Source organism: Protopterus annectens, chromosome 2.part1, assembly GCF_019279795.1.
Source record: "Protopterus annectens isolate FY-2018-M chromosome 2.part1, PAN1.0, whole genome shotgun sequence".
NCBI classification, from domain to species: Eukaryota; Metazoa; Chordata; order Ceratodontiformes; family Protopteridae; genus Protopterus; species Protopterus annectens.
The window spans coordinates 1,703,324,745-1,703,347,321 of NC_056729.1; the positions used below are offsets into that span (position 1 = coordinate 1,703,324,745).

At 39.9% G+C, this 22,577-nt stretch overlaps 1 protein-coding gene across 1 annotated transcript in view; it reads left to right on the forward strand.

The window, feature by feature from the left end:
• The first annotated feature begins 1,862 nt into the window (after window positions 1-1,862).
• The window catches only part of CENPS (centromere protein S), a 769,124-nt gene continuing 748,409 nt past the window's right edge, over window positions 1,863-22,577 (forward strand). Inside the window, exon 1 of the mRNA XM_044063150.1 lies at window positions 1,863-1,990. Within this exon, the coding sequence (XP_043919085.1) occupies window positions 1,901-1,990 (90 nt within the window). The 5' untranslated portion in view covers window positions 1,863-1,900. The remainder of the gene's footprint in view (window positions 1,991-22,577) is intronic.

The window sequence follows — 22,577 nt, forward strand, 5'->3', positions numbered from 1 at the left end:
TCCAGCTCTAAATTGATTGCTTTCTGAGATCATATTAGCCCTGCTAGGCCCCATCTCCAAACTGATTATTTTCTACAGAAAACAGCCTCTTAGATCAAGTAAGTCAAATGGACTGCCAGCTCTAAACTGATTGCTTTCTGCAACATAAAGACTTCTGAGATCAGGTCATTCCCACTATACATCTGCTCTAAACTAATTGCTTTCACAAATGAAATGTCTCTAATGTCAAGTAAGTCCTGCTACAGGTCAGTTCTAAACTGTTTTCTGCAACCAAGGGCCTCTGCGGTCAGGTAAGTTCCCTTTACGCACCGGCTCTAAACTGATTTATTTCAACAACTGATGTCCTCTGAGGGCATTTATTCACTGCTATGCCCCAGCTATGAAATGATTACTTTATGCAGTCAAGGACCTCTGAAGTCAGGTAGAACCCTCAATGCACCAGTTCATGAATAAATACTTTCTGCAGAAAAGAGACTCTAAGGTAAGGTAAGTCCTGATGTGCACCAGCTCAGAAGTGATTGCTTTTTAGAATGAAGACCTCTAAAATCAGTTGAGCCAGGTCTAAACTGATTCCCTTCCCCATCAAAGTGCTCTGAAGTCACATCATTCCCATTTGGCACCAGCTTGGAAGTGACTTGTGCAACAGAGGCCTTCTGAGATAATAAGTCATCCTATGTACCAGTTCTAAACTGATTGCTTTCTGTATCTAAGGGCCACTGAGGTCAGATATCTCCTACTATGTAAAACAGCCTAAAAACAACAAACCAATGAATAAAATGATACATGGATGCACAAAGGTCACTGCAAACACACACCACAGTTTATTTTATAAAACAAATAAGTTCTTTATTCAAGAGTAACATAAAAGACTTCATCAGATATTGCAAGGTAACATGTACAGGCATTTTAAAAGCTAGTGAGCAGTCGCATGACTTCTTAAAGTTCATTTCTTAAAGTGATACTGTAATTATTATTTTAAAACCATTCATAAAAGATCAGCATAAAAATTCCAAGCTAAAAAAAGTCAAAATTCAAGCATGAAATCATGTAATGAAAAAGTAATAACTTTTTTAAATTATAGTTTCATTGCCTGTAAGCTTTTAGATTTAATAGACAGGTAATAGCTGAAACTTTACTGAGCCCTGAGGCACTGCCTGCATTAAGCCATAACTGCCGATACAACTCTTTCTTTTCTAATAGCAAACCCCATACATATATGCTACCTATTTATTTTTTGAGATGTGTTGGAATGAATTTTATGTTTTTTAAAGGTTTTATAAATATTCATGGTTATTTATTAATATTCATAAATATGCATGTAGAGATTATTAATATTCATACATATGCATGTAGAGATTTGTTCTCACTGGCTGGAATCATGGGGGGTGTGCTGTTTGTATGGCGTCATCACTAACTGAAGGTATTTTTAAACATGAACTACTTTTTTTTTAACTGTCTGAAGAAGTTTCTTATGGTAGAAACAAAATGCTAATTTTATTTGTGTTTTGATTAAAGTGTGGTCTTCACAGATAAATGTGCTTAGAACATTGGATTTTACATTTTTGTATTTCACTGGAGTATTCACATCTCCTGCCTTCTGGTCTGGTTTTCTTCAGTTTATGGTTTTCTGGCTTTTATTGGTGTTTGTTGTTTGTACTTATGGCAACTGAAGGTGCCGTGAAAGCTTCATAAACACTGTTTTCTCAAGATTCTGAATGTTCTTATGGTGAATTGACACTGCTTACAACAGTTGTCACAGAGACTGGACAAACTGAATCAGCACACACCCCTCCAACCTGCTGTATTGGAATGTCCCACTGCTGCAGTTTCTTTTGCTTCAAAAAGTGATTGGCATTTAGCCGAAACACAAAGGGAAAGTGGTTTGTTTAACAATGGGAAAATGAATATGGTGAGCCAAGGTGTTCTGTTGCATGACAATGGTGAACCACAGAGACTATCAATGGATTTAAGGACAGCCAATGTGAGAGAGGTCAGTAGAAATGATTAATGTAACAACAGTCACAATACTGTTTTAAATGCGACTAGAAATGTGCCTGTTCTAAAGGACTGGTTAAAACTGCATTTAGTTTTGAAAATGAGCAAAGGCCGACAGCTTAATTAATAGCCTCTCAGAGTTGAACTATTTGTTATTGATAATTAAGAAATTACAATTGGATAACATTTATTTCTCAGAATGTTTAAAACTCAAAATTGTCCCTAAAGGCCTGCATATGTGGTGTTTTCCAACAGGCCTGTCCTGGACTCTCTGTTTCATAAAGAATTAATTGAACTTTTTGATAGGCATGGAATATACGGCTTTAGTAGTAAAACATAATAACTTGTTGACTGATTCTTTAACAGAACAAGTGGCACAAGTGGACATTTATATGGTAAATGACACCCACTTATAGGGAGTTTGAGATTTAATACACTAGAATTTTTAAAAGTATTGATGAACAAATGAATATTATTAAGAACAGGAAGGTGAAAAAGCTGTTAAGGGACCAAAAAGCCTATGCAGAAAATAAAGCATATCCCCACCCCTAGTTTCTCAACAGTGGGGGAGTAAACTTGGTAATAGACAATTTGATGTACCACAAACACATGTTCTGCATAAAAGTGTCACTGCTGATAATGTACATGATTTCAGGGAAGGTAATGAAGGTGAAGAGAATGTTTTTTTTAGCGGAAGAACCCCCCCCCCCCCTTCAGATCTTCAGAGTGTTTGAGGAACAAACAGCAGGGCCAGAACTTTGGGTTGACACATTATGCATGGGCAGGAGGACCCCACAAGAGGGGAGAATTCAATCGAAGAAGAGGGAACTCGAGACAAGGTTTCCAGAACAGGTTCTGAGTGAGGAACAGTTTTCACACAATGATGTTTTTAGCCTTCCATCTGTGGAAATTGTATGCAACTCTGAGGGTGATTTTAAAGTGTTTAATTATTCATCTTTTTGTTTAGACAATACTGTTTGTGATTTGTTTGCTACGGGTTTGACATTTGTTTCATCTACACCAGTAAATTTGTTCAATCTGTTGATTGATCCAAGGCTTTTTGTTGGAAAGTTGAATTTTAAAATGCTGTTTCACAATGCTGATATGGTAAGGAATCCATTGTACATTTCCAGTAACTTCAAACCACCTCTACATGCCTCTGTAGAATTGTTTTGCAAGATGTTTGAAATTGATTTCTATAATATGAATCTGAATAGGAAACACTGGGTAGATAATTTAAATCAGGAAGAAAGAAAGCAGATGAAGAATTTGACCAGTAACCCCACTGTTAGGTTTATGAAACCTGACAAAGGTGGTGAGGTGGTAGTTATGAATCGGTCAACTACATGTGTAAAATGAAAGAAATTTTATCTGGAAACTCCTATGAATCTAGCTCCCTGAATCAACTAAATGGGGCCTACATGGCTGTGAGAGCAGCCTTGGAAGATCTTTTTATTAGGGCAGCATCTCAATTTCTGAATACAAATATTTGTCTGTACCCCACCCTATTACCCCCTTGATTTTTGGTTTACCCAAATTGCAAAATAATGTAGAGCAACCCCCAATGCGCCCCATAGTTGATGCAAGGGGCTCTATCACTCACCCCTTAACTATGTTTATTGACATTAGATGTAATAAATTGGTCTCAGAGGAGCCCAGTATTTGTAGGGACTCTGGATTTTTTTTGAATAAGTTGAATGACATTGAGTTTAAAGAAGAATATGTGTTTATTACAGTTGATGTAAGGGACCTATACTCAGTCCTTCCACATAATATTGGTTTGGAATGGTTTCGTGAGTATTTAGTACACAAGGGGGTGCTGCAAATAGAAATTAATTTGTTGGAACATCTGTTGGAAATGGTCTTAAAAATAATTGTATTGTTTTTGAGAAGGAATATTTTTTGCAGAGAGAAGGATTTGCTATGGGTGCAGCATGTGGTGGAGTTTATGCCAACATTGTTATGCTGCAATGGGAGTGTCTGTTTTTGTTTAATTCTGCCTTTTATCAATACTGCCAACTGTACACACGTTTTTGGATGACTTGTTTATTCTATGGAGGGGTCTCAAATTATTGATTAAGGAGTTTTTGGTTTACTTGAACAGTACCACACAATTATTGAAATTTTCCCACTGTGTGGATGAGCAACAAATCTCCTTTTTAGATATATATTTGAGTAAAGATGTGGCAAACAGGAGATTTGTCACTAGAATTTTTCAAAAAGAGACATACTCGAATGTTTTTTTACACTTTTTAAGCACCCACCCATTCAAGCAGAAGCGAGCAGTCATTAAAGGGCAGTTTGTGAGGGTCTATATTAGATCACCGACCGCTTAAAGAAGCGAACGGTGATTAATCATAGCGAACGGTGATTAATCAACATTATGTAAGTGAAAGCTTACAATCTCGAACTGTCAGAACAGCGATTCTTTTCCTAGGGAAAAAAATCGCTGTTCCAAAACACATACACAAGCACACCAAACAGCAATCCACACACATACACCTAAAATCTTACAACTAACCCTACACTAAACTTACACACACCACTAACTATCCACTTACCTTAACCCAAACCCTAACCCTAAGGTCCGTCACTATCGCATACCATACTCACCTCAACCGCTCCTTAACCCTAACTCACCTAACCCTCATGTCCACACAATTGCACACATACCTAACCCACGCCCTAATCCTAACTCACCTAACCCACCCTAACCCTCACATCCACACAATCGCACACTTACCTGAACCTGACCTGTACCTTTGCACCACAGCGCTGAAAATACCGAAGCAACAGAAACGGACAACCAAAATCTTTCCCTAGGAAAGAATTTGGGTTTCTGTTGCTTCGATATTTTAAGCTTTTGCTCCATAGGGTTCGATATTAGAACATTTGAAGGTTTTAAACCTCGATGTTCTAATATAGACCCGTTCATGAGGGCAGCAAGAATGGTGTCAACATTCAAGTTATTTTTAGAAGAATGTGAGATATTGAAAAATATGGTTTTAAAACGAGGTTACCCATACACATTTGTATATGAGATCTTGTTAGAAGTTATTAATAAAAGAGAAAGTGGTCATTTTGAACGGATTACTATCAAAATCCTGACATTCAAAATAGCGAACTATGAGATCCGCGATGCATTTAATTGACCTCATGAATATTAATGAGGTCAGAACATCGACAAAAAACATCAACAACCATTTTTCGATGTTAAAGTCAACAGTTACCGTATTTGTAAATGCTTTATGACCCTGCCTTGTGTACGTCCTTACAAACTGACGGACACTTGTATGTCGAAGTTCTGACTGTCGCTCCTACCGTGTTCGAGGAGGTGCCTGTTGTGTAACTGACTTTCTTCTGCCTTTTGATTGTAAACCATTTTGAACCCATCATTAAAGGATGGAAGGGTTTTAGGTTGGCAGTGGAAGTTGATAGTAAAGAAACAAGTGATGCAAGTACTGAAGCTGGTACTGAGCTTCTGTGTGTTAAATCTGTAAATCAGAACAACTATGCATGCTCCTTTGTTAGTTCATTTGGGACTAACAGCAAGTATATCAGGCATATTATACAGAACAATTGGCAAATTTTACAGTATGAAAATGAAATGAGAGACCTAATAGGTGCTGGACCTGTAATTGTGTATCACAGGGGTAGACATTTGAAGAACTTGTTTGAAAGAGTGGTTAGGTTTAAGTAGGAAGGGTTTATGAAGAAATGTGGGTGCTGCCCATATTGCCCCTATGTTGCAGAGATTGCTAAGACAGTAATTAATGGTTTTAAATTTAAATCAGTGGAAAAGTTTTCCTGTTACTTAGAGTGGGTGGTATATTGCACCCGATGCATTTTATGTGCAGGTTTTTATATTGTTAAAACAGAGAGGAAATTAAAAAATTGTATTTATGAACATCTTAGAGCAATCAGAAAAAATGCTACCTATGCCCTTGCTAAACACTGTATGGATTTTTATGGGCATTCTTTTAAGTTTTTATGATGGGCTCAGTGAAGGTTAGTGAAAGAGTTATGGTTTGTAAAGGTTTTATAAATATTCATGGCTATTTATTAATATTTATTAATAAATATGCATGTAGAGATTTGTTCTCACTGACTGGAATCATGGGGGTGCTGTTTGTATGAAGTAATCACTAACTGAAGGTATTTAAACATGAACTGCTTTCTTTTAAACTGCCTGAAGAAATTTCTTATGGTAGAAATGAAAGTGCTAATTTTATTTGTGTTTTGATTAAATAAAGTGTGGTCTTCACAGATAAACGGGCTTAGAACATTGGATTTTACATTTTTGTATCTCACTGTAGTATTTACATTTCCTGCCTTCTGGTCTAGTTTTCTTCAGTTTGTGGTTTTCTGGCGGAATGAGGAATTACAGGATAGTATACAGAGAAAGAGGTTGGCAAAGAAAAAGTGGGATTGTCAGAGAGATGACGAAAGTTGACAGGAGTATAAGGAGATGAGGTGCATGGTAAAGAGAGAGATGGCAAAGGCTAAGGATAAGGCGTATAGAGAGTTGTATGAAAGGTTGGACACTAAGGAGGGAGAAAAGGACCTGTACCGATTGGCTAGACAGAGGGACCGAGCTAGGAAAGATGTGCAGCAGGTAAGGGTGATAAAGGATAATGAGGAAAACGTACTCACTAGTGAGGAGAGTGTGTTGAACAGATGGAAAGAGTACTTTGAGGGGCTGATGAATGAAGAGAATGAGAGGGAGATAAGGTTGGATGATGTGCGGATAGTGAATCATGAACTGCAGTGGATTAGCAAGGAGGAAGTAAGGATAGCTATGAAGAGGATGAAGAATGGAAAGGCTGTTGGCCCAGATGACATACCTGTGGAAGCTTGGAGGTGTTTAGGTGAAATGGCAGTGTAATTTTTAACCAGATTGCTTAATGAAATCTTGGAAAGTGAGAGGATGCCTGAGGAGTGGAGAAAAAGTGTTTTGGTACCGATTTTTAAGAATAAGGGTGATGTGCAGAGCTGTAGTAACTACAGAGGGATAAAACTGATCAGTCACAGCATGAAATTATGGGAAAGAGTAGTGGAAGCTAGGTTAAGAAGGGAGGTGATGATTAGTGATCACCAGTATGGTTTTATGCCAGGAAAGAGCACTACAGATGCAATGTTTGCTCTGAGAGTGTTGATGAAGTACAGAGAAGGTCAGAAGGAGTTGCATTGTGTCTTTGTGGACTTAGAGAAAGCATATGACAGGGTGCCTAGAGAGGAGTTGTGGTATTGTATGACGAAGTCGGGAGTGGCAGAGAAGTATGTAAGAGTGGTACAGGATATGTACAAGGGTAGCGCGACAGCGGTGAGATCTGCCATGGGAGTGATAGATGCGTTTAAGGTGGAGGTGGGACTACATCAAGGATCAGCTCTGAGCCCTTTCTTATTTGCACTGGTGATGGACAGGTTGACAGACGAGATCAGACAGGAGTCCCCGTGGACTATGATGTTTGCAGATGACATTGTGATATGTAGTGAGAGTAGGGAACAGGTTGAGGAGACCCTGGAGAGGTGGAGATATGCTCTAGAGAGAGAGGAATGAAGGTCAGCTGGACTAAGATGGAATATATGTGTGTGAATGAAAGGGAGGATAGAGGAATGGTGAGATGCAGGGAATAGAGTTGGCGAAGGTGGATGAGTTTAAATACTTGGGATCAACAGTTCAGAGTAATGGCGAGTGTGGAAGAGAGGTGAAGAAGAGAGTTCAGGCAGGGTGGAGTGGGTGGAGAAGAGTGTCAGGAATGATTTGTGACAGACAAGTATCAGTAAGAGTGAAAGGGAAGGTCTACAAAAGGGTAGTGAGACCAGCTATGTTATATGGGTTGGAGACAGTGGCATTGACAAAAAGGCAGGAGTCAGAGCTGGATGTGGCAGAGTTAAAGATGTTAAGATTTGCACTGGGTGTAACGAGGGAAGACAGGATTAGGAATAAGTATATTAGAGGGTCAGCCCAGGTTGGACAGTTTGGAGACAAAGCCAGAGAGGTGAGATTACGTTGGTTTGGACATGTGCTGAGGAGGGTTGCTGGGTATATTGGGAAAAGGATACTAAGGATGAAGCTGCCAGGTAAGAGGAAAAGAGGAAGGCCTAAGATAAGGTTTATGGATGTTGTTAGAGAGGACATACAGGTGGTTGGTGTAACACAGCAAGATGCAGAGAACAGGAAGAAATGGAAACTGGAGATCCGCTGTGGTGACCCCTAACCGGGAAATGACAAAAGAAGAAGTGGTTTTCTGGCTTATTGGTGGTTTGACATTTAGAATCAGGCTTAGACCCAGCCTGCAAGGGCCCAGAAGGCTCACACGTAATAGTCATAGTTTTGTGTTAGCTCTAACTTCCATTAAAATGGCAATGTAGAAGTTATTTTTCCTTTTATTAATAAGTTCGTACAGTGAATTGACAATAAAGTGTTCAGGGTACCCTCTATTGAGAAACACAGTCTTAAGTGTTTCACATTCTTCTATGAAGTCATTAAACAAGGTTACCATCTGTGCTGTATGCACAAATTGCCCTTTTACTACAGCCTTCTTTTGCTTGGTGGCCTGTGAACTAGTGAAGTGCAAAACAATAATTAGAATAGGTGGGCTTTCTCTATATTCTAGAAATGATTTTTCTGTTGATATTATCTTTTGTCAGCATGATGTCTAGATAAGAAATAATATTCTCTCCTACATCATGTGTTAATGTTAAAAAGTCTGTAGTGCTACAGTAAAGCGGGAATCTTATTAATGTCATCCTTCCAGTCTATAAAGATGTCATCCAGTTACCTCTTGTAATTACTAGAAAAATATACTTTGCTGTGATCATTTCATAGTAAAAAACAACGGTTCAAAGTGAAAGGAAGATATAACTGTTTAACAAAAGATGTATACTTGGCTGTGTGCCAGAGCTGCTGTGGGTTCTATGTTGGTAAAACTGAGTGCATGTTAAAAGAAAGAATTTATGAACACATTTATGAGATCAGAAAGAAGAATAAAAATGCCTTGTCTAAATATATTATTGACTGATCAGGTCATGAATTTAAATTTCTGGTGCTAGAACAACTAAATGAGAACCCAAGGTGGGGGGGACCATGTGGTTTTCTATTAGAAAAGAAAGCGATGTATTGGCAGTTAAGGCTTAATGCAGGCAGTACCCCAGGGCTCAATTAAGTTTCATCTATTACCTGTTTATTAAAGCTAAAAGTTTACAGGTGATAAAACTGCAATTTAAAAAATGATTTATTATTTTTTATTACACAATTTTATGCTTGAATTCTTTTAGCTTGGAATTATTATGCTGATTTTTTTATGAATGGCTTTAACATAATATTACAGTGTTACTTCAAGAAATGAACTTCAGGAAGTCATGTGACTGCTGAATAGCTTTTAAATTTCCTGTGTTTGTTACCTTGCAGTATCTGATTATGTATTTCATGATAATCAAGAAGAAAGCACTTATTTGTTTTATAAAATAAATGGCGGTGTGTTTGCAGTGACCTATGTGCATCCATGTATCATCATGTCTTGCTATGTATGCATTCTACAGCCAAGGCCTACAATGATCAAGTAAGACATCCTACACACCAGCTTAGAAATGAATGTTTTCTGGAGTGAAAGGCCTTGTAAGTAAAGTAAGTGTCACCATGGCCGGGCTTGGAACAGATGAACTTCTGCAACTAAAGGCCTCTGAAATCAGGTAAATCATGATGCCCGTCAGCTATAAACTGATTGCTTTCTGCAACAAAGGGCCTAAAGGAAGTCCCATGACCTGCCAGCTGTAAACCAAATGCTTTAACTAAGGGCTTCTGAAGCCAGGTAAGTTCCATAATACACCAGCTATAAACTGATTGCTTTCCTCAAGAAATGCCCTGTGACCTCAGCTAAGTCTTTCTATGCAACAACTCCAAACTGATTTGTTTCAGCAATCAAGGACCCCTTAAGGTCAGGAAAGTTGTGAAGCTGTCCAGCATTAAAATGACTCTTTCTGCAAAATGGATCTCTCAGGTTAGGTAAGTACTGCATCAGCTTTAAACTGATTAATTTCTGCAAGAAAATGGTCTATGATGTCAAATAAGACACACTGATTGCTTTCTGCAGCACAAGACCTCTGAGTTCAACTATGTTCGAACATGCACCATCTTTAAACTAATAGCTTTCATCAATGAAGGCCCTCTGAGGTCAGGTAAATGCTGTTATACACCAGCTCTAAACTAATTATTTTCCACAACAAAGGACTTCAGATGTCAGGCAAGTCTCACTACATACCATCTCTAAACTGTTTGCTTTTTGCAACAAGAGGCTGTATGGTTAGGTAATGCCCACTTCACATTAGCTCTAAAGTGATTGCTTTCTATAACTAAGGGGATTTGAAGTCAGGTAAGGCCCATGATGCACCAACTCTAAACTGATTGCTTTATGTAACTAAGGGCCTCTGAGGTCAGTTAAGTCCTTCTATGCACCAGCTTGAAAATGAGCGTTGCCTGGAACAAAGATGTCTCAAGTCATGCATGTCCCAATATCTTCCACCACAGACATGATTGCTTTCTGCAACAAAGAGCCTGTGAGGTTTGGTAAGTCCCGCTACACTCCAGTGCAGGACTGATTGCTTTTGCAATAAAAGGCCACTAAGTTCAGGTACGTTCCTACATGCACCAGTTCTAAACTGGTTCCTTTGTGAAATAAAGGGTGTCTGACGTCATATAAATTCCAATACATAATAGGCTGGAACTGACTGCTTTCTGCAACCAAGGACCTCTAATATCAGGTATGACCTGCTATGCACCAGCTCTAAACTGATTAATTTCTACAACTAAGGGCCTCTGAGGTTAGGTGTGTCACAATGCTAATCAACTTGTTGCTTTCTGCAACAATGGGCCACTGAGGTCATGGAAGCCCATGGCATGATCTGCCATCTGTAAAACAAATACTTTCTGCAACTTCTGAAGTCAGGTAAGTCATGCCGCACACCAGTTCTAAACTAACTGTAAGAAAGGGCCTCTGATGTCAGATAAGTTCCACTATGCAACATGTCTAAACTGATTGCTTTCTGCAAGAAAGGGAATCTGAGGTTAGGTAAGTCCTGAAATGCACCATCTCTATAAGTATTAATGTCTACAACCAAGGGCCATTGATGTCTGGTAAGTCAAGATGCTTGCACAGTGTAAACTTACTTCTTTCTGCAAAAAATGGAAGTCTTGCTACCTGTCAGCTCTGAATCAAGTGCCTTCTGCAGTGAAGACCCTCTTAGGTCAGGTAAATTCTGCTATGCTGCAGCACTAAACTGATAGTTTCCTGCAATGAATGGTTTCTGAGGTTAGGTATGTCCTGCTACACACCAGCTCTAAACAAATCACTTTTGTCAATGAAGGGTTTTTGAGGAAAAGTAAGTCATGCTAAGCACCAGCTCTAAAATGATTGCTTTCTGCAATAAACAACCTTTGAGGTTAGGCAAGTTCTACTTTTCACAAGCTGTAAACTGCTTTCAGCAATGAAGGGCCCCTGAGATCAGGTAAGTTCTACTATTTACCAGATCTTGACTCTGCTTTATGCAACCAAGAACCTCTACAGTCATGGGTGTCCCGCTACATACTAGCTCAAAACAAATCACTTTCTGCAATGAAGGGCATGTGAGGTCATTGAAGTCCTGCTGTTTGCCACCATACAACTGATTGCTTTTGACAACAAAGGAACTTTGATGTCAGCTAAGTCCTACCACGTGCCAGCATTAAACTGAATAATTTCAACAAACAAGGGGCTCTTCGTCCAGGTAGATCCTGTTATGTACCATCTCTAAACTGATTACTTTGTGCAACAAAGGCCTCTGAGGTCAGGTAAGATCAACTGATTTATTTTTGCAACCAGTGGCCTCTGATATCAGGTAAGTTGTAATGCTGTCCAGTTGTAAAATTATTGCTTTCTGTAACAAAAGGTCACTGAAGTCAGGTAAGTCTTGCTATACACAACTCTAAGCTGATTAATTCTGGCATCAAAGGGCCACTGAGGTCAGATAAGTGATGATGCTTGCCAGCTCTAAATTGATCATTTTTTGTAACAAAGGGCCTATGAAGTCACGCTAAGTTCCGCAACCTGCCAGCTCTGCACCAAATTATTTTTGTAGCTTGTGTGATGCCCATCCCCTGGCCCAGCAATCAAGGAGCCTCAATCCTTACGACTAACACCAGTGAGGGGCATCTTTTATAGGAGGAAAGGATAACAAATACACACAGTAAAGTACAATTTCCGTTAAGAGCACACAGAGATCACAGTCAGTCCGGGGCTGGTCACTCCCTTCCTTTCCAGGTCCCCAATAAGACTCCTCACTGGCGCAGCTATAGGGTCCAGATCTCAGCCTAGTGGACAAGCTAAAACCTCCAGCACCCTCTCTGTCCAACCAGTGCTTCATGTCCCTGCCCAAGTAGCTCACACACACACACACACACACACAGACACACACAGACACACACACACAGACACACACACACAGACACACACACACACACACACACTTACTTTGAGATAAGAGTTTATACAACCACACAGTCACTCCTGGGGAAGGCTGGCACAGGTTCTCCAGCTGTGCCCCCTTTTCCCAGACTATACAGTAGTACCCTGCCACCACCCACTAATAATTATCAGCTACTCAAAGGCCCTTAAAAGGGTGTCCAATTATTACAGTGCAATATTATTATCCAATTGGTAGTATGACTAAACAGTCAAGGCTTATTAGAGTGACTTGGTACAGGATCCTTATATACATGCAATGTACTCTTACAGCTTAACTTATCTCTACACAAACCAGCCACAGTTAAAAGGTTTTAAAATATTTACTAATAAATAATAAAAACACAAGACAATACTTTTTACTACACAGTGCTAGTCAAGAGTTCAGAGATCACAGAGAAATACTTTAAATAATTCAGAAGTACAGTTTTGACATCACAGAAAAACACTTTCTAATCTTTCTAGTTATTGCGAAGAGAAAACACAAGTCTAAGATAACTTACATCTAGAGCAAGTCAGTACTGTAAGTTGGATGGTCAAGACAAAAATGTTTAATAATCTCTGATTCTCTCTCTTTTTAAAATCACATTCCTGGTTCCCATTATATCATTCTTCACACTTCCCTGGGTTTCCAGGCTAACAGAAACTACATTTACATTCTTAACATCTCCTTGAGTTATCTTGCAGCTGGTCAGGAAGCAGAACAATAAAAATGCATTTGAATGTTTAACTCTAGCAATTTAACTCTTGGTTAAAACAATAGAAAGAATGTGTTCATGTAGCCAGGCTGGAGCTGACTTTAGATCAAAGGGTTACAATATGCTTTACTTGGTCAGCTTTCTGCCAGCAGAGTGTACTGTTGTTACATTAATAATTACAGATGACAGAATTATCTCCAAATTTCTATCTGGCTAGGCTGGCAGCCTTCATGGCTTGCAGTATCTGAAGTTAGATAAGTTCTGCTATACAGCAACTTTAAACTGACTGCTTTTTACAGCAAAGAACCTCTGTGATCAGGTAAGTCCCACACAACACAAGCTCTAAACTGATTGTTTTCCATAACAAAGGATCCTGAGGTCAGGAAGTCTTGATATGCTGATAACTGTGCTGATACTGTTGTGTGTTCTGCTCTGCTGTAAACCTCATCACCTTTGAGTTCCTCTATCCTCACACTACCCTCTGCATGCTCCTCTCTCCCACTCACTCAATCTACTCCCAGGCACTCCTCTCTCTCTTTCCCAACAGCAGCCTAATCTCATACAGTAACCGTATCTCTCTCCTTTGTTTTATTTCAGCTTGCATTAACCACAGCGCCCTCCCATCCAAGACACCTAAACATCCTCGGTTATTCAACCAGAATGAACCTTTTCTTTAAAAACTTTTTCCAAAGGAAAACAAACAGCGGCTGCTTTACTGCATGTAAGCATAAGAAGGATTTAAGAAATTAATGTATGGTGTATAAGCTGTGTACTTTTTGTGTGGCCCTAATAGCTTGCACACTGAGTCACTCACTGGGACTACCTCCTCTCTCCTGCACCACCTGCACTTTCACAGTAAGTGACAGCAAAGCTCCACAAATTCCCCCCATGAGCAGAACCTGTTCCCGGTAATAGTGCTTGCTTGTAAGCAACCTTACTTTTGCCCATAATCTCAAACATACCTCTACCGAGCATTATTAGGTTGCAATCCATTTCCACCCCTGATTTATATATATATATATATATATATATATATAAGACCCTACTCCCCTAGACAGAGAATTTAATTCAGTTGCTGTAAACTGTCCTCTACCATTGTCAACACCTACCTGCAATCACTGATAACTTTTCCATGCACCTCTGCTGGGGTTGCTCTGCCCACTCCATTCACCCTATGGGCTCGCTCCTCTCCCCTACCCTGCCACTAATTCCCCCCCCCCCAATATTCCTACTTTTATTCTAACCATTCCCCACCCCTCAACATCCATCATCCAATCAACACCTTCCCTACTCTACCTCTTCCTCCTCTCACCTACACTCATTAAACACATCACTCTCATCCAACTCTCTCCCAGTCCTAGGCTTAACTTTCCAATTACAGATCTTAACATATTAAACAACCTGACTTTAACCATGCTCTCTTTACTGTTCCAAAACCTCCACACTCCCCAAACCCTCTTCTTATTCTTCTTTTGGCTTTTCCTGGTTAGGGATCGCCACAGCGGATCACCTGTTCGCTCATGATTGGCAGTAGAGTTTTAAGGTGTCAAGTTGCAAGCCCGGCGCCCAACCTTCCACAGAAGGCACACACATGCACGCACGCACGCCTAGGTCCAATTTAGAGTCTCCAATACACCTACAGCATGTCTTTGGGATGTGGGAAGAAACCAGAGCACCAGGAGGAATCCCACGCAACCACAGGGAGGACATGCAGACTCCACACAGAAGGCACCACAGCCGAGGATTAAACTCCCCTAACTCTCTTAATATTTCTAATTACCTTGTACCATGCCAGTTCCTATTCTACCAACTAACTCCCCCCTTCTTTTTTCTCCCATAGTTCAACAATTAACCTTCATCACCACCCCACAAACACATACTTTTACTTGATCTCCCCCTCCCTGCTTCAGCCTAACCCACTCCATTATTTTAACCTTAAAATTGTACCTACCACAGCAAAGCCTCATATACCTAAACTAATATTACACTTTCCAGAACACTCAAAATCCAAACCAAAACACCTAGTACTATCTTTCTTCGACATCCTCTTCCTAGCAGGGGACATTCACCCTAACCCTGGACCTAGCCCATCCACTTACAACAATACCCCTCTCTCAAGGCATTCTGCCCCCATAAAACCCTTAAACTATTTACAATCAGCACCCAGAGACTCAAAAACAAATTATCTCACTTCCAAACATGGCTAACCCACAACCAACCTGATGTTGTTGCCATCTCCAAGACATGGTTCAAACCTCACATCTCTGACTCTGAAATCTTATCCTCTGGATTTCAAGCTCTCAGATGTGACCACTTAAACAGAAAAGGTGGACGCATTGCTTTAATATTTTCCAATATTCTCACCATAACTCCTTTCCCAAAACTTATTCCTGAATTCACTAACACAGAACTAGTAGCAGGATTACTAAAAATGAATAATCATAAAAGCCTTTGTATCATCGCCCTTTATATCCCACCCGGAAACAATACCTCAGCCCTTGAGGATATCCTCTTATGGGCCTCAACTGAAATTAATCATGAGACCTGCATACTAGGTGATGTAAACATAGATTGGAACAAAATCAACAACTCCACATCTACCCTATCCATCAATCTTTTCAACTTTACCCAAGTAACCCAACCTATTACCAGACCCAATAAAATAAATCCCCCAGGATCCACTCTTGACTGGATCCTAGTCTCCCATCCAAATAAAATCACCAACTCTGGCACCAACCCCAACTCTATTAGTGATCATCTCCCAGCCTTCGTCCACCGAGCAACCTTCTTCCCCTTCATTGAAATTAATACATACACATTCGCAACCTCAGTAACTTCAGTAACCCCAAAACTTTCTCAAATACCCTCAAACAAATGAATTGGAACATTCTAAAAACTCTTCCACTTGACAATGTCGTTGACTATTTTAACTCCACCTTCCTAAATGCTCTAAACTCCCTAGCACCCTCAAGAACAATAAGAACAAAAACCAATACTGCTCCATGGCTAACTAAAGACACCAAACTAATTATGCATCAGAGAGACAAAGCCTGGAAACTCTACCAAAAAGACAAACTCCCCAAAACCATCCTTCAATATACTCAGCTCCATATCCTTGCAAAAAAACAAATTATCAGAGACAAAAAATCCTATTACATTAAACTCCAGTCCAACCACATTAAAAATCCCAGACAGTTCTGGAACTCAATAAACTCACTTCTCACCCCAGGCAACAAAAACAATCCCTGCCCTGACCCCAGCAAATCTGATCTAGAAATAGCTTTTCTATTCAACTCTTTCTTTATCAACTCAATATCAGAACTAACCAAGACTCTTCCTAACAACAACCCCTCTCCTCGGCATTTTCCCTCATCTATGTCCTCCCAGTGACCCTAACTCTCCCCCCAGGGTTGAGCTCAAACCCATCTCCACCAACTACACAAAAAGACTTCTCTCCAAAATAAAACCCTACTCCAATGCCCCTGACAACATTCCCTCATTCTTCCTCAAGTCTGCTGCTGATGGGATCGCATTCCCTGTTAGCATCTTAATCAATAGATCCATACAGGAATCCTATGTCCCCAAATTCTGGCGTACAGCCTTTATTCTGCCTCTACATAAAGGAGGCAAAAATACTAATATCTCAAACTTCCGCCCCATAGCTATCCTCTCCCCAATTTCCAAGATCCTAGAAAAATGTATTCACCTCCAACTCATGCCTTTCTCCTAACTCATAAGCAACTTCTTACTCCAACTCAGCATGGTTTCTGACCCGGGCTTAGGACTATAACAGCTCTAATCTCTTTCTTAAGTACAGTCAATCAAGCCCGTGATTCTGGGAAAAAAGAATCCACAGTTCTCCAAAGCATTTGACATTATATCTCATACCCATCTACTGAGACACCTTTCAAACCTAAATCTCTCCCAAGCCACCCTATCCTGGTTCTCAAGTTACTTGTCTGACTGATCACAAGCTGTGAAATGGAGAAAAGACACCTCACTTTTTCTACTAACCCCTACCGGTGTTCTTCAAGGATCCATTCTCAGTCCTATGCTGTTCAATATCTTTATCAATAATTTTCACTCTGCCATTCCCAATGCCAAAGTCATCCAATATGCAGATGACTCAACCTTAGTCTGCTCTTTCACTAACCTCCCCAAACTTCTATCCAAGACCCAGACCGCCTTCTCAACCACTGAAACCTGAATGCTCCAAAACCACCTTTCTCTAAATGCTAACAAATCCAAAATATTATTCCCTCCATCAAAATCCTTCCCTTATGACAAAAGCTCCTACCAAGTCCTAAGTAAAAACAACTCTCCTACTGAAGTCGTTCCATTTGCTAAATTACTCACTGTAACTATAGATGAATACCTAAAGTTTGATGCCTACATACAGCAAAATATAAAAAAAACCATCAAAGACTTGGCATGCTATACAGAAATGGGTCTATATTATAACAACGAACGATCAAATGATTGAATGTTGTTATATCGAACTCAAAATTTCGAATTCACAACACATCGAACTACCAGAACAGCAATTTTTTTCCCAGGGAAAAAAATCGCTGTTCCCAAAAAAAAACAAACAAAACAAAACACATTCAAACATTACATAAAGTGGGGGGCTTCGCCCCCCACACCCCCCACAACACCACCTCTACTTAAATATACCAACTCCGAGATCGCACTACAGTGCCGAATATGGCAAAGTGACGGAAGCAGCCAAGCGACTTCTTTCCCAGGGAAAGAATTCACTTATATGCCACTTCATCATTTTGTGTTTTCGACATTTGAAGTTCGACTAAGACACATTCGAAAAATGCGTCTTCGGTCTTCTGAAAGGAACCCACAGAAACAATCACTTCCTCTCACCTTCTACTCACACACTCGCCTCTACTTATCTCCTTCCCTCCCTAATGTACGGTGCTCCCTTGCTAACCAACCTGTCTTCCTTCATCTCTTTCAAACTTGAAAATTGTTACAACAAAATTACTAAATTTGTCAACAAAGCCAAATATTCCTCCCATCATTGCATTGCCCTCCATTCTCTAAATTGGTTAGAACTCCCTAACTATCTGGACTACATCCAGCTTACTACAGCTCACAGACTAATATTCAACCCAACCAAATCCCTACACTCACTAACATCCTACCCCCATACATCTCAAATAGAACTCTCAGATCTGAACACCAAAACTTAATTACTGTCCACAAACCTAAGCAACCTGCTGGACAACGTCTCCACTCTTTTTCCTTGGCCATGAAATGGAATTCCCTCCCCTCTTCCCTAAGAACAATGCAGAACACAGAATACTTTAAAATTCGGCTTCACTCATACCTCTCTTCTAAATGGAAGTGTAACAGTATTCTCCCAACCTAGCTAACTTCTTGTATCTGGGCGTCTTATTAGCATCATTCTTTCTCAATAACTGCTAATTCTTCATGATGCATTGTTATATGTATATTTTGTAAATAATTTTCTCTTTCAAATCAAAATGTATTTGCATTTGAAATCCACATAATATTCTCTTCTATGTAAATAGTGTACTTATTTTTTTCTTTCACTTCAACATGTATTGCTATGTGTAACTGCTTTTGTACTATACATTTTTGTATCTTTTACTGTATTTTGTACTATGGAGCTTTTCTCCCTGGGCATCCACTGAAAATGGGCTTCTTGGATCCACTGGACTTCCCCCATCATCAAACTGGAAATAAGTAATAAATAAATAAATATGCACTATCCTTAGATACATTACTTTCTGCTGTGAAAGGTTTCTGAACTCAGGTAAATCATGCTACACAAGTCTCAATATATACCAGGTCTAAACTGACTCTCTTCCATAACAAAAGGCCTCTGAGGTCAGGTAAGTCACACTATGGACTAATGCTATACAGATTCCTTTCCAAAATAAAGGATTCTTGAGGTCAGGTAGATCCCAACACTCACCAGCTCTGAAATGATTGCTTTTACCAATGAAGGGATTATGAGGTCAGGTAAATCCCACCATACATCAGCTCTAAACTAATTCCTTTCTGTAACAAATGGCTTCTGAGGACACTTACATCCCACTAAGTACAAGCCTGGAACTGATGGTTCTCTGCAACAAAGTGCTACTCAATTTCCATAAATCCAGCAACACACAAGCTCTGAAATGATTGCTTTCTGCAACTATAGCCTCTGAAGTCAGGTATGTCCTGCTATGCAACAGCTCTAAACTGTTTCATTTCTGCAACTAAGGATCTCTGAAGTTAGGTAAGTCCCACCGTGCAACAGCTGTAAACAGATTTGTTTTTTCAAACAAAGGTATCTCAGGTCAGGTAAGTCATGATGCTTTCCAGCTCTAAGCAGATTGCCTTCTGCAACAAAGAGCATTTGATATCATGGAAGACCTCAGAGGCCCTTTGTTATAGAAAGCAAAGTATTGCTACGTATGAGCACTAAACTGATTGCTTTCACCAATGAAGAGCCTCAGAGATTAGGTATGTCTTGCTATGCACCTGCTCTAAACTGTTTAATTTCTGCAACTAAGGGCTTTTGAGCTCAGGAAAGTCCCATTACTCAACAGCTGGAAACTGATTTTTTTTTTTGCAAGCAAGGGCATCTGAGGTCAGTTAAGTCTTGCTGTACACAAGCTCTGAACTGATTCCTTTCCACAGTGATGGGTATCTAAGATTAGGTAGCAAAGGGACCTGACATCACAAAGTTCCACTACACACCAGTTTGAAACTGATTGTTTCTGCATCAAAGGCTATCTGAGGTCACATAATTCTGCCAATGCACCAGCTCAAAAATAATTGCATTCTGCAGCCAAAGTCCACTGTGGTCAGTTAAGACCCTCTACAAACCAGCTTGGAACCGAATGCTTTCTGCAAAAAAGGCCTCTAAGATTAGGTAAGTCCCCCCATGTACCACCTCAGAACTGATTGCTTTCTGCAACAAAGAGCCTCTAAGGCCTGGCAAATCTCAATATGCTCCAGTTCAGACATGATTGATTTCTGCAATGAAGGACCTTTCTATGCACTGACTGTAAACTGATTCCTTTCTGTGAAGAAAGAGTCGCTGAGGTCATGTATATCCCACTCAGGGTTGCCATATGTCCTGATTTTAGCGACACAGTCCCAAGTTCAACAGACAAATCCCAAGTCTCACGCCGCACTATGAAAATCACGAGTGAACAAAAAGTCTCTGACTCAGAGTGTTTGTACATCAGTATCCGGACTTACAAAACTGCTTGTTGTGATCCATCAACTGAAATTGTAGATTTTAAATCAGCTGATTAAGCATTAATGGGTGTAGACCCATGCGATCCATGAAAAAAGACTGCAGGGTTTGAAGCAGCTTGAGCAGCAGCAACTAGAGCAAGACTGTCTGTTCATTCAGACCATTGCAATCTCCTAGCTGAAAAAGCAGGGTCAAAAACAGCTGATTGAGTAATGACTGGAACATTGCTCGCTGACTTCACAGATGGCTGCTGTAGCAGCTGTTTTGTCATTGTTGCAGGTGAAGATGTAACAGCCATAACTGTAAGTGCAGCTGAAGATTTAGGAAGAGGAGATTGTGAGGCTAAAGCAGGAGCAGGAGGTACTGAAGCATAAAGCTCATCAGGAACAAAAGGTTGACTTGCAGGACTTCCCGATCCATATTCTGTCACCTATTTTAATTTAGAATCATGCAGAGTAATAGAGGCAGATTGTTGCAAACTGGCAGTGGAAGTAGAGGGATCATTAAGAGCCAAGCTAACAGCAACTGAAATGGTACTTGTTGAGAGCTCCATTCGCTGACTGAACAGACATATTTGTTATATAAAGTTACTAGAGCCTTGTATTTGCATGTAGCATTTACCAGAGCAGTAGCTGAGTGAGACAGAGATAAGTATTACTATGTATGAGCGATGTATATTTTCTTGGTTTCCTGGGAACATTTGGGAAATCTCACAGGATTAGTTATGACAAGGAAGTTGGATTTTCCCTGCTCAGATGATCACATTTGCAGTCTACCTATATTGATAATCTGGTGAGAAACAAAAGACTTGAAAATGATATGTTTAAATGGGATCACTGGTTAGGGAGTTATAGTAACAGTCTTGCTGTACTTACTTACGCTGCATTTGCAGTCATTAATCCTTTTTAGACATGTAGAGGGTCATAGTTTAGGAATGGTGCTGTTAAATTTAAGCACTGCAGTTTTTAATATAGTTAATGAATCACCTTTCATATTTGTAAGCCGAATTTATTGGAGAGAGAGAAAGAGTTTTTGCCCTGTATTTTTGTTTCATCCGCATATTGAACGGAGCTTTGTAACCAGATTATTCTTATTCTATTAAGGGAGTATCATATAGCCTCTTTTGTACTTCAGAAGGATTTTTTCCTAAACTAATGACTCTCTCTAGCAGCCTTTGCCTGTATTTCCAAAATGGCTTTGGTGGATCTACAGCAGTAGTGTCCAACCCGCGGCCCGCGGGCCGCATGCGGCCCTTAGAGCTCTTCTATGCGGCCCCCGACCTTGCATGCGCAAGTTTAGCCTTAAACACTTTTTTTCCATTTGTTTTTCGCGCCCGTGACAAATGTTGGTGTGCGCATGCGCTTAAGCACTTTTTTCCATTTGCTTTTCGCGCCCGTGACAAATGTTGGTGTGCGCATGCGCTAAAGCACCCTTAGCGCTTTGTTTTTTTTGCCTGTGTTCCCGCCGCTGTTATTTCACGCCGAAGAAGCAACATGTGTGTGTCTTAGTACTGAGAGAGTTGTATGGGGTACGGATTTGCCATCGTTGGATTTATAAGGGACAGGACCTAACTGCAGTAATAGGTAAGTGCGAGTGAGTGAGTGTATGCATGAAAGTAAAGTGTGTGCGTGCATGAAAGTAGAAGAAGAGTGTGCGATTGTGTGTGATTGTGTGTGTCTGTTAGCCATCATTAGTTTGCCATCGTTAGTCTGTTAGGCCATAATTAGACATCGTTTTGCCTTCACCTGTATGTGACCACAATACCGGCTAGATACCTATCAACTTTGTTGCTTAATTCACATGCTATAATTATTATTGTGATCACATACAGGTGAAGGCATATATTGTAATATATATGTAATATTTTACAAAGGCATGATAAGCATTAACTAAACAAGTTAAAGAAACAGAGAAATGACAGAAAAGGGCCATCCCCATCCCTTAAACTCACTGCAGTGTCGCTTATGCCACAATGATCAGTGTCTCTACTAGGTATTGATGTGCTATGCACTTTGTTTACAAACCCACCTTAATAAAAAGACGTGATAGCAAAATGAAAATAAACTTGGCAGTCAGTGTCAGAGGACTTTCCAGATGTGTGGCATCTTATTTTCCATGCAGAAAAATACAAGATAATATACCAGAGTCATCCTATTT